The 12,937-nt window shown below is 39.6% G+C and overlaps 1 protein-coding gene across 1 annotated transcript; it reads left to right on the top strand.

Moving 5' to 3' along the window:
• Positions 1-10,638: 10,638 nt before the first annotated feature.
• Positions 10,639-11,732, top strand: mplkip (M-phase specific PLK1 interacting protein). The gene is made up of 2 exons (XM_083781883.1): positions 10,639-11,189; positions 11,376-11,732. Exons 1-2 carry the CDS (start codon positions 10,800-10,802, stop codon positions 11,547-11,549), a joined length of 564 nt encoding a protein of 187 aa, XP_083638009.1. The 5' UTR covers positions 10,639-10,799; the 3' UTR covers positions 11,550-11,732.
• The last annotated feature ends 1,205 nt before the right edge of the window (positions 11,733-12,937 follow it).

The following is a 12,937-nucleotide window of genomic DNA, read 5'->3' as shown; positions in this document are numbered from 1 at the left end:
AGGAAGCTTATGACATCATGTTGTGACTGTGATGTCACTTTGCACAACAGTGCCGTCTCCACAGGGTCACCCCCCCCCCAGATTGGACTTTGTGCACCCTGGGAAAGACCTACGCTGTAAAGACTATAATTCTTTGGGCGGAAGTATCGCCCAAGGAAATGACGTTGATGCTTTACAAATCAGTTTACATTCTCCGCGAATGAAACGTGTTGTGTTTGGTCGGGAAAATATCGTATCCGGGGGAAATACATCTGACGGATGTTTCCGGAGGATACATCCGCCGATAGCTTCTCTGCCTTATGTTGTGACCAGGCTTTTCTTTTTGCAGATAAGTAAGCCTGGGACTGAGGCTAGACATTGTGCCCCTCCAGTCCAGATTGGCCAGTAGTACGCTACCCTACCAATATTTTAATGTTTTACAAATGTTTAAAAATGCCCCCTTTGGAAAAAAGTATGCCCCCCTGCTGATTTGTGCCTGGAGACAGCACTGGTGCACAATATTGCAATTGTAAAACGATCATGATATGGAATATAAAGATATATTTGTAAAAATTCACAACATGTCTGTTGAAGTGAGCGTCGTAGCTTTGAGGCGTGCTCTTTGCTCAAGGGTTCCATCAGTAGTGTTCAGTAGAATACAACAGCAGCCAACAGACCAGTGGAACAATACATTTCTAAATACTTTACGTTACTATTACTAAAAAAATAATGTACAAATGCAGAAATGCACTTCACTCCTTGCTTTTTACAGCAACACCTGAATATGTACAATACAACCCCCCTCACAGTTGCAACTGACTGACTTCAGAAAATAGTCTGGTATGTGATGGGGTCTATTGACTTTGACAGTACAGACTCATAGTCTTTGTCACCAAGCTTCCATCCATTCTCCAGTATGTACTGGAGTATGAATGAAAGCTGCCAATCTCTGGTCTGGATATAAGCTTGGAGTGCTGTGCTGCGGCTCCTGTTGTCGGGGGCAGTTTTTCTGGTTTGATACTCCCAGTAGCGGCCTGCTTGCTGTAGATGTCAAATCTCTAGTCCCCAAAACTTTTGTGCGATTTCCCATGGAACATGAAATTGAATAGTTCACAGCTGGCTGTGATGATGTCCTCCTTGTTGGCTTGGATGTCCAAAACTTCCATAGCCCTCTCCAGTTTGTCAGTCTTGCAGAACTACTACCACTACTGGGAGTATCAATCCAGAAAAACTTCCCCCGACAACAGGAGCCGCAGCACACCACTCTCTCCGAGCATATATCCAGACCAGAGATTGGCTGCTGCTGCAAAGTCCATCACTGGATGTACATGATCCAGTGTACCACCACCAAGCTTCCATCCATGTACTGGAGTATGGATGGAAGCTTGGTGACAAAGGCTATGAGTCTGTACCGTCAATGAACAGACCCCATCACACCAGACTATCTTCTGAAGTTAGTCAGTTGCAACTATGAGGGGGAGAGTGTACACAGTCACACTGCATTTTAGTGCACAGTGCATTTCTGCTTGTGGTAACTGCCATGGCAGATTTAGCAAGAACAACAAGCTAGATGACAAGAGCAGTGATGGAGATGCCAGGGAGTTGGAAGAGTAGAGATAGAACTATGGAAGAGTAGAGATAGAACTATGGAAGAGTAGAGATAGAGTAGAGATAGTAGATAGATTGTTTACAAAAGCATACTTTCTTTTTAGCACCATAGTTTTTTATTATGTGTTGATCTTTTTATATAATGAGAGCCATATTTTGTTTATTTATTTATTAATTAACTGAAAGTATGAGGAGCTAGCAAATTAATTTCACCCTTATTTTACTGTTAATTATTTTTAAGGTGTGACAAAGTCTTTCTTATTCTGAAAAGAATAAATCAGCTAAAGATTGTTCTTTTGTCCATCTACTTCTTTTTCAACAGTTAGTTTCAATTAAGATACATTTGTGATACATTAATGATCTTTATATATTAATATCCCCTCCCCCCCAACACATTGTTCTGTGATAGTAGACACCTTTATGAACACATCTGTGAAGAAAGCTAGTGGTAAGCAACTAAGCATTTTTCCCCCCAGATTTGCCACAACTTAAGCGAATTTTCCCTAACTACATAGAAAAGATAACAGGCAAACATTGATCAAAATAACAGAGCATAAAATGTACTTTATTTTACACTCTCAATAGTACAAGGGTCCATTTGGTTAACAACTCTTCATCATTTAGCTAGGGATGACCTGGAACCCCCTCCCGGACCACTGGTTGAGAACCATTGCTCATAGTCTGTTCCATTCTAGTAAAACAGAGTCAGGGTGCTGGTATGTGCATGTTGGCTCATTGGAAACACTCTGCTACACCAGTGGGTCTCAAATTGTGGTGTCCCATATGGTTCCCATATGGTTCCTTGAGGGAAAGTAAAGTAGCTAAGTACTGTACTTCAAAAAAATTAGGTTTACTGGAGTATTTCCAATTTTCAGTACTTCTACTCCACTACATCTCAGAGGCAAATATTGTACTTTTACTCCAATATTTGAGATCTTTCATATTACTAGTTACTTTGTAGATTTAGATTATTACATTTCGGCCATTTGTCGCATCACAACACATTGTGAGTTTTAAGGACCATAAGGCATTTATATGCATTTATGTCAATATAAATCATGTAAAAGAGTAACTGATAGATATATTTGGTCTAGTTTGTGGGTGAATGGCCTTTTGACCTTTTAATCTAATTGCCCTGTGACTGACATTTGATGTCCGGCTGTCCCACTGACGTTAAAATAGTATGGTTCTGGCCCTGCCGGAGTCTCGATAGTAACCCTTTTCCCTAGCCAGCGTTGGTAGATAAGAATTGTTTTGTTTTCGTTGGCCATAACACCCAGCCTCTGTGTTTTTGCCCTTGAAAGTTAGTATTCGCTCTGACAGACTGGTAAACTGCCCTGTCTCCCCCGGTCCCACTAACTGATATTCATATCAGGACTATCTCTGCCCCGTGAGATAGTTCCTGTGTGCAATATTCGTGACGTCTTGCATTATCTGTCCATTTGTGAACAAATATGTTTTTTAACCTTGTTGTTCAACACATTGTTCGGTGTATTGATTACGGTATGCTATATCAACCCTGTTCAATTTGAACATGGGGAGAGATCGTTGTGAAACGCTGTCCGGATGACATGTCTTCTTCTCTCCCGAAGCAATGGTGAATATATCTGATCGAACCTCCCTCTAAGTTCTGCTTGTCTGAGTTCTCTTTCTTGTGTCCGTCAATTCATTCTAAGGTATATTGGTTAACTCTGTTATACTCTGACTTTTACTCATCATAGCCTAAATGGTTTTTATATCCATTTCTGTAAAGTTACAAGCCCTCTGCTTCTATTCTGGTAAAGAGTATTTATGGTACTTAGATTACTTTCTAAAGTATAAGTATTTATTCAGTTCCGGTGCTCCGGAGTTCTTTCTAGCTCTAGCTCTCAAGCTATCGATCCTAAGCTATTGTTTAATATTATTAATACAGTCCTATACAGTCCTATACAGTCCTTGCATTCTAGTCATATGGTAGATAAATAAATATCCATCATTTGGTCCAATCTTGCCTCCTTTAACGAGTTTTAAGCCTAATTTCTATTAGCAGCTCCGAAAAGAAAAACAACCAGGCCTATTAATTCACTTCCTCAAATTCACTTGACACACACAAGGAGGATCAGACGAGCAATTTTTTTGAGCATGGAGTTTTCTTGTGATCAGTGTTCGCCATTGTATCGGAATGCATGTCATCAGATTTCGACGGACAAGCGACTTTTTTATTTTGGGGTCCGTGAACGGCTCACGGCTCAACAGTAGTGAACACTTCATGGACCTCTCACGGATCTGTGGACAAGCGATCGACGCATGGGGTTTGACAAGCCTGGCTTGTCCAGGGTCGGAACGCTCCTCCACAGAACCAACCCTCCTCCCGGCTGTCTCTCTACTGCTGGCTCCTTCTTCCTCCGGACAGTGATTGTCTGCTTCGGTTACGATACAAGTTAAGTAAATCAATGCTTGATGTCTTTCTCTGTCTTTCTTTAGATTATACTGTCATTATAATTCTTCCCCTGATAACGCCTCGAGCAGCGAGGCATTCATTTTAGCTTATCAACTTAAGACAAAGTAGCGGAACTTTTTATCATGTCATAAATTATTTTAGCATGGTCTGTTTGTGAATCGTAACTACTTTCCAGCACTCGGTGTAGAACGATCGCTTCATTGTGTGCGGGAAATGTATATATAATATTTATTCTTGCTTTCTCCTCCGAGTCGACACGGAGCGATCAATGCAAGGGTAAATTTTCTACCTTATAACGATCCATAAACAGACTGGTGTTCATTCACATGCTTTTCCCAGTACTTAACACTAATTCATTCATTCAATTTTTTTAACATCCCAAAACAATATAAGATTATTGATACCATAATTAAATTTTGCCTATTTAATTCCCATTGTTTTTAAATTAATATTCTTTTAATCATCCAATAGTGTCTGTGAAGGCACTCTCTATTTTAGAGTGTGCTCTTGTTTTACTATTTTCTTATCTCTGTCAGGGGAGAGCGGAATGTCAACTCTCTCCCTGTCTGTCGGTGTGCGTGTGCGCGTGCCAGGTGTGTGTGTGTGCATATGCGTGCGTGAATGCATGTTTCTCCCTCCCAGTGTGTGCACGTGGGTGTGTGTGTGTGTGAATCCACCCCTGCTGTATGTCATGTAATGCGTGTGTGTGTGTGTGCGTGCATGTTTCTCCCTCCCAGTCTTAGTGCACGTGTGTGTGTGTGCTTATCCGTGTGTGTCAGGGTGGGTTAATAGGAGATATCGCAGATTGCCCTGAACACTTTAACTAAATTATTAGGTGCTAGGAAGGGTCCCAAGTTTGTTTTGTTCAATTTATGAATGGTCACAACATCCTATCTTGACCATGACCATTCAACAGTGTAAACTCTTAGTTATTCTCCCTTTAGAATGTTTTCCCCTTAAAGGATCATTTCACCATTTTCCAAAGCGAACAGATCACACTGTTCTTTGATATCTCTCTCTCTCTCTCTGTGTTTGCATGTGTGCGTGAGTTCTACATTTAATATTACATTATTAAGAAATATAGGATCAAGACGACAATTACTGTCAGACTCCGATTCCACCATTTCTCAAGTATAGCCTCCATTCTACTAAAACACAACTAAATAACATTTAATATTTCATTTTTACGTTAGGTAAACTTCCCAGTATTATTAATTAATTTATTTAAATGTATTTATTTTATTGACATTTATTTTTACAATTTTTATTTTGTTTTTATTTTTTAAATTTAAATTTAAAATTTAATTTTGATTTTAATTTTAATTTTGATTTTAATTTTAATTTTAATTTTAATTTTAATTTTAATTTTAATTTTATTTTAATTTTCGCTTTTGATTTTAAATCGAATTTTATTTTTCTAATTTGAATTCTTTATGTTGACAATTCAGGTGCTATAGTCTAACAGATGTCACAGTTAGTCTTGATTTCTGTGCGCGGCAAGTAGCACAACTAGTTTATCAGTAAATTAGTGTGCCAAGTGGGGTGAATAGATCAGTTTGTCCACACCCATCTTTCAGAATAATCAGTTATCTCTGAAAGCAATACCAGCTAAAGCCGATGCAAAACATGTGTATTGATCAGTCAACCACATACTTTTAATCCCCCAGAATAGATCAGTTTGTTCTGGGAGGCATACAGTTTATCAGTAAATTGGTGTGCCAATTTTGGGGTGAATAGATCAGTTTGTTCATCCAGGCCTTCAGAATGATCAGTTATTCCTGAAAGCAATCATAACATGTGAACGATCAGTCGTTTACATACTTTACAAAACATGTGTATTGATCAGTCAACCACATACTTTTAATCCCCCAGAATAGATCAGTTTGTTCTGGGAGGCATACAGTTTATCAGTAAATTGGTGTGCCAATTTTGGGGTGAATAGATCAGTTTGTTCATCCAGGCCTTCAGAATGATCAGTTATTCCTGAAAGCAATCATAACATGTGAACGATCAGTCGTTTACATACTTTACAAAACATGTGTATTGATCAGTCAACCACATACTTTTAATCCCCCAGAATAGATCAGTTTGTTCTGGGAGGCATACAGTTTATCAGTAAATTGGTGTGCCAATTTTGGGGTGAATAGATCAGTTTGTTCATCCAGGCCTTCAGAATGATCAGTTATTCCTGAAAGCAATCATAACATGTGAACGATCAGTCGTTTACATACTTTACAAAACATGTGTATTGATAAGTCAACCACATACTTTTAACTACCCCAGAATAATCAGTTATTTCTGGGAGGCATACAGCTCAATACCAGCTAAGACATCATTTTGTGCATAACATGTGAACGATCAGTCGTTTACATACTTTAACATGTGTCGTTCGGATTCAACGGTCGTCAGACCATAAAAAGTGCATTTTTACGGAACGCTCAGGAGAAATATAATATCTATATAAATATTGGTTATTTTGATAAAGACCAGGCCCTCAGGAGAAATATGAATAAATATATATATATATATATATTTTTTTTAAGATACCTTTCTCTTTCTGCCTTTCATCTGCCCAGTGCACATGCGCAGGTGTTAGAACCAGTTTGAAGTGTTTGTCAGAATTATTTTATTTTATTATTTTATGTTTTATTTTATTTATTTTCATTTCATTCACCAGTTTGTTCTTTGTTTTATCTGTTTTATCTCCAGATACGGACTTCTGTGCGGGTCGTGTTCAAGGGACAAACCGACGGAATTTCGACTTCCACAAAATACGAGGGAGATTGTTCGGCTGGTCTGACTTCTCTTCATTTGTCTGATTGCTCTGTTGATTGTGGACGTCGACATTCCATCCTTGTACAAGGTTTGACACTTGATCCCGACCCAACTCAGAACCGTCTGAATTCACTATGGTTAGGCCCAACCCCCAGAACAGTTTGCCCTAATCAGTTGCCCATAGATTTCCCATATGGAACAAATTTATTCCACTCACGTTTCACCAGACATTTTTTGTTTTCGTTTCACCAGACATTTTTTTTGTTTTCATGTTGTATGTGGTTTATTGAATGTTTTTCTTTTCTGTTTGCTAATATCTGCTTCCCAAGACATGTTCCCCTAATATTCCCTTCTCCCCACAATTAAATAAATATTAGGTAATTTTGATTTGATTTGATTTAATATTTACTCTTATAACCATTCCATTTCATCATAAGATCTGAGAACCCATTACATAGATTATTTGAACTGATTTATCCCATCTTTGGGACAATCTAAATTTCATTCCATTATGATTCATTATCCCACCTCACCATATTTTGATTATTTTAAATTTCATATTGGATTCATATTTCCCCTAAATTGGAATATCCCCCCTGTAAACAGTTAGCTTTATTTTCCACATAACATAACCTATTATCCCAGAACCACCCCTTTCACCCTAAATTGTTAAGATAGGAACATCTCCTTCTCCATTTTATTATTTTGGTTTTTATCATCATGAGTTTGATTGGACTAGGCATTAATCTCCCCAGTATCACTTGATTCTATATTTTGACCTTTATATGGTACTAAGGGACTCCCAAAGACATTGTTGCGACCTCGCGCTGGAGCGCATGAATAATATCACCATCGGAATACCCCGTTTCCCCTCTCCAAGCTCTTGAACCATGTGACGCCATATCAGTATCGCCCACATGGCGGTTTGCAGAGAATGTATCTGTGAACCTGTCATGGGGGGGGGGAGGGGCGAAGAATCGGAAGAACTAGGGCATGCAGTCCGCTCCGACTAAGAGCTGGTTGACTGTCCAAAAGAACTCTCGCAGATTCAGTTCCGACAAAGAGCTGATGGCGAGCCAGAAGAACTGCTCCAAAAATGAACACTCATGTGGTCAAATGACACATCTCGCCGGCCAGGAGGCTGCAACGGTTTGCTGGGTCGGTTGCCGGCCCCGAAGATATCTTCATCATCATCATCATCATCAAGAGAGAAAAGCCATTCTTTCTCTTTCCCACGAAATAAGGATTTTATGCCTAGTAAAGTTGAAATCATTGTGTTTTTTGTTTTTTTTCATTGTTCCTGTTGCCATTCTGTTCCTGTTTGATTCATTGTTAAAGTAAAGTTTCCCCTGAGGATTTGATATTGTCAGGGGTCACATGACCATTCGCCCACAAAATGCGATGGAGTTGATAGATATATTTGGTCTAGTTTGTGGGTGAATGGCCTTTTGACCTTTTGACCTTTTAATCTAATTGCCCTGTGACTGACATTTGATGTCCGGCTGTCCCACTGACGTTAAAATAGTATGGTTCTGGCCCTGCCGGAGTCTCGATAGTAACCCTTTTCCCTAGCCAGCGTTGGTAGATAAGAATTGTTTTGTTTTCGTTGGCCATAACACCCAGCCTCTGTGTTTTTGCCCTTGAAAGTTAGTATTCGCTCTGACAGACTGGTAAACTGCCCTGTCTCCCCCGGTCCCACTAACTGATATTCATATCAGGACTATCTCTGCCCCGTGAGATAGTTCCTGTGTGCAATATTCGTGACGTCTTGCATTATCTGTCCATTTGTGAACAAATATGTTTTTTAACCTTGTTGTTCAACACATTGTTCGGTGTATTGATTACGGTATGCTATATCAACCCTGTTCAATTTGAACATGGGGAGAGATCGTTGTGAAACGCTGTCCGGATGACATGTCTTCTTCTCTCCCGAAGCAATGGTGAATATATCTGATCGAACCTCCCTCTAAGTTCTGCTTGTCTGAGTTCTCTTTCTTGTGTCCGTCAATTCATTCTAAGGTATATTGGTTAACTCTGTTATACTCTGACTTTTACTCATCATAGCCTAAATGGTTTTTATATCCATTTCTGTAAAGTTACAAGCCCTCTGCTTCTATTCTGGTAAAGAGTATTTATGGTACTTAGATTACTTTCTAAAGTATAAGTATTTATTCAGTTCCGGTGCTCCGGAGTTCTTTCTAGCTCTAGCTCTCAAGCTATCGATCCTAAGCTATTGTTTAATATTATTAATACAGTCCTATACAGTCCTATACAGTCCTTGCATTCTAGTCATATGGTAGATAAATAAATATCCATCAGTAACAGTAGAGGATGGAGTGATTAAATGCTTCATGCTTTAGAATGGTAACAGGAAAGAGTGGGCGCATCTTAACATTGTGGGTGCCTGAATGTTTCCTAAATGTAAGAAAATAAATAAAGCATTTTACATTTAAGGCCAAATATCTACGCCCAAAATGACTGGCTATAGCCTACACTGGTTTTGTAGCAATTATTCAGCCTTAAATGTCAAATGTTAAATGTTCCAAATGCTTTATTTATAACAATAAGTTGTTGTAGGTCTGACAATATCATGCATGTTCAAATCATGTACACAGCCTATACTTCACATTATTTCAGACCATTTTCCAAATTATTCGTTTTACAGTTTGATGTCTTTAAACGTTTTATTTTTACCTTTATAATTAAAACATTTTGTTGTTGTTGTTGAAGCACAGATGTCCACTTTACAACGCTGTTGTTACTGTGGAAATACCCTTTTATGTAATAAAGTAGCTATAGGGCCTATTTATATTACATGGCATACATAGCCAAAAGACATGTAGGCCTATGTGGACTAATCAAGGCCTGAACTGAAACCTAAAAGAACAGAAACCTGTTTTATTTATTTTATTTCTTGCTGTATTTACACTGGGGGGGGGGGGGGGCAATCAAAACCATGCAGTGGAACAATGGAACTCTTTCACGTCACTTTTTTTCAGGTGTTAAGTGGGCACATATTTTAGTAGCACCCCACCCCCACCCCCCCCCCCCCCACACACACACACACGCACGCACAGACGCACGCACGCGCGCGCGCACACACACACACACACACACACACACACACACACACACACACACACACACACACACACACACACACACACACACAATTAAACTGACCGTTTTTTGATTGATTGATTGAAATATTTATTAACAGTTTGTAGAATTTACAGTACATTTTAAGCACAAACTCAATACATACCGTATTGTTAACTATTGTAGCAGAGCCTGAGAGTAATAGAAACGTAAGACTGTAAGACATAAGAAACAGTCAGAGACTCATTTCTGACACAATGTCGTTTTTATGACAAAACTGCATGAACAATTGCTTTACACCCCTTTATTTAATGGTCAAGTTCTGTTCTAACCATGTTTGCCTCGGTGACAAAATAAATAAATTACACAAATGTTTCAAAACAAGTTAAAAAACATGACATGTTATTTATTTGTAATTATACTGTACCTAGTATGAGTACACTTTGGTTTTGGTTTCAGATGATATGTTTATATTGGTTTACCTGGCTATACCTACCTAGATTACTATAAGTAGGCCTATTTGATGTATTACTTGATTTACCTCGTGTTTTACTACTAAAATTACAAAGTGCTAAATGCCTACATACATTATCTGTGTGTAATGAAGGCGTGCCACCACTAGGTGACGGTGTATCGCAGCTAGTGGCTTGTTTTAAGAAACGGAACAGGTTTGCGGTTCATGTCCGGTTCCTGTGTGGATATAAACAACAACAGAAGCGAAGCGGGTTACTTGTTCGGTTCACTTCGTACAGAACAGAGTACAGACTAGACTTCGAACTCAACGTCTAGTCTATTTACCTTAATACCTTTAGCCACGTTTAACCTTTTACGTTAACAGCGCTTAGTTGGTTATCTTAGTCTTAGCTAATCGTTTGTTTGGCATTTAAACCTTTAACAAATGCATCGAAACAACATGCAGCAGCAGCACCAGAGTCCCGGCGGCGGCGGGGGCCACCGAGCCTCCTCCGGGGGCCTCCAGTCTCCTCCCTGGGTCGGCTCTCCTCCACCGTGGGGCCCCGGCCCTCAGTCTCCCCACTCCTGGGGGCCTCCCCGCGGAGCCAGGTCTCCGTCCTTCGTGCCCAGAGGAGGAGGTCAGTACGGAGGCTCTCCCGGTGGATCTCCGGTTCATTTTAACAGAGGAGGTGGAGGTTACGGAGGTCCAGCGGGAGGCCACGGAGGCAGGAGCCACCACAAGCCGCGCCACAGCCTCAGTCCCCGGGGAGGACCTGGGGGATTCCGCTCTCCGTATGGACGCTCCCCACACAACCAGCATCATAACAGCTACCAGGTAAAAAAAATAAAGAAATGTTGATCCAAGGCTAGGCTTGTTTCTAAAGTGAAGCTGCATATTTGAGCTGGCTGCTTATTGTTCAACCACAGTTTTTTTCGAGACGTTTTTACGTGGTGAAAGTGATGTTTTTGTGTTGTAGTGTAATAGTAGGCTAATCATTGCTCCGGGATGTTTGGTTTTCAGGGTTCGCCACAGGGCCAGCGTAACGGAGGGGTGGAGAAGTACTTCAGTCCGAAGATGCTTCAGGACCCCTGGTCTGGACTCAGACCCGTCCAGGTGGGAGGCCCACGGAACACACAAAGTTCACAGCAGCAGGCCCAATCAGCTCGGACAGAACAGCAGCACCGCTATTTCTGATCCCAAACCGCCTTTGGCTCTTATTCCGGCACAGTTTAAAACGTTCCTTCTGAAGTCTGGACTTTATTTGTTTTTTCGGGAAAGGGAGTTGAGATTGAGAACTACATTTTTATGTCATTCAGAACCTTTGGTGGCTTTTCCCCCTTCGGATGCTCCTGCGCCTCCAAGTGTGGTGTCCTGACTGTTCAAAACTTTTTTTTATATGTCAGAAGGAGCATATATTGATCTTTTTACGCACTTGAGCCCTAGCATCCTTATTGTTGGAGGAACATTAGCTGGAAATGGCTGATATGCAAGCCCACAACGCGTAGCAATCGGTTACCTTTGTCATAAACATATGGGGGGAAGTGCATATAGTACAGCACACCTAAGGTCCGTTTTATGAACATTGGAGGCCACAACAAGGTGCTGAGAGAAATTACTTTATTTACCTTTTTTTATAAAGACAACGCAGAACAATCAACAACCCTGATGCAAGTATAGCTGGAATCTGTAGATTCACAACAACACATTTGGACACAACTCAAACTGAACGATTAATTTGTTCATTTGGTATTTTACAAGGAATATGTTTGTTTTTAGTTTTAGTTTTCTAAAGTAAGGATGATTCACCAGCAAACCAAAACCGCCATGGATGAGATACCTCGTTTAAATATGTGATTATGTAGTGAATACATAAATAAGCATTCTGTGATGTCATTGTGTTGCGATACAGCCCATGATGTCGAACATCACTGTCAGGTGGAAACCTTGTATGTAAAAATGAAAAGAGAATTTTACTTTCAGGAAATGTTAAAGAAACCTGCGCTCCAATGGATCCAATCTGTAGTTATTATTTAGTCAACAGCTCTTGTTAATACTTTTCATTGGTTCAGTATTTATAAAACCCCACAGACACACACTAACACTTATAGCAGATCTAGAAGATAACAATGCGGTGTAAGCTTGTAGATCGGCTGTTTTATGTGTTATGAAGTAGGGCATTAATAAAGATTAAAATAAATATGGAGATATGAGGTTTCTGCCCAACAGCTACGATAAGTTTAAAAAAAGCTGTTACATTTACGCAAATAATGTATAGTTGTATTTATATATCAACGAGTGACACGACAGCAAACCTAAACACTTCAGGGTTTTTTTTTAATCAAAAGAATCAAATGTTTGAATGTATACAACTCAGAAACCCAGTAAAGATGTCTCTTTTAACAAAACATCTTATAATAATGTCAACTGTTCCACACATCAGCAAATATATGCATTATCTTTTACTTTTGGTAAATGCAACTTGTATACCGTTGTTTTTAAAATAAATGGTAACATTGATAACTCATCTGTGGATTTTGTCAAATATCTTTGCAGTTTTAAAACGGGACTGTGTGTATATGTAT

The sequence above is a fragment of the Protomyctophum parallelum genome (genome assembly GCF_964188405.1).
Source record: "Protomyctophum parallelum genome assembly, chromosome: 14".
NCBI classification, from domain to species: domain Eukaryota; kingdom Metazoa; phylum Chordata; class Actinopteri; order Myctophiformes; family Myctophidae; genus Protomyctophum; species Protomyctophum parallelum.
This window is presented reverse-complemented; position numbering and strand designations above follow the sequence as displayed.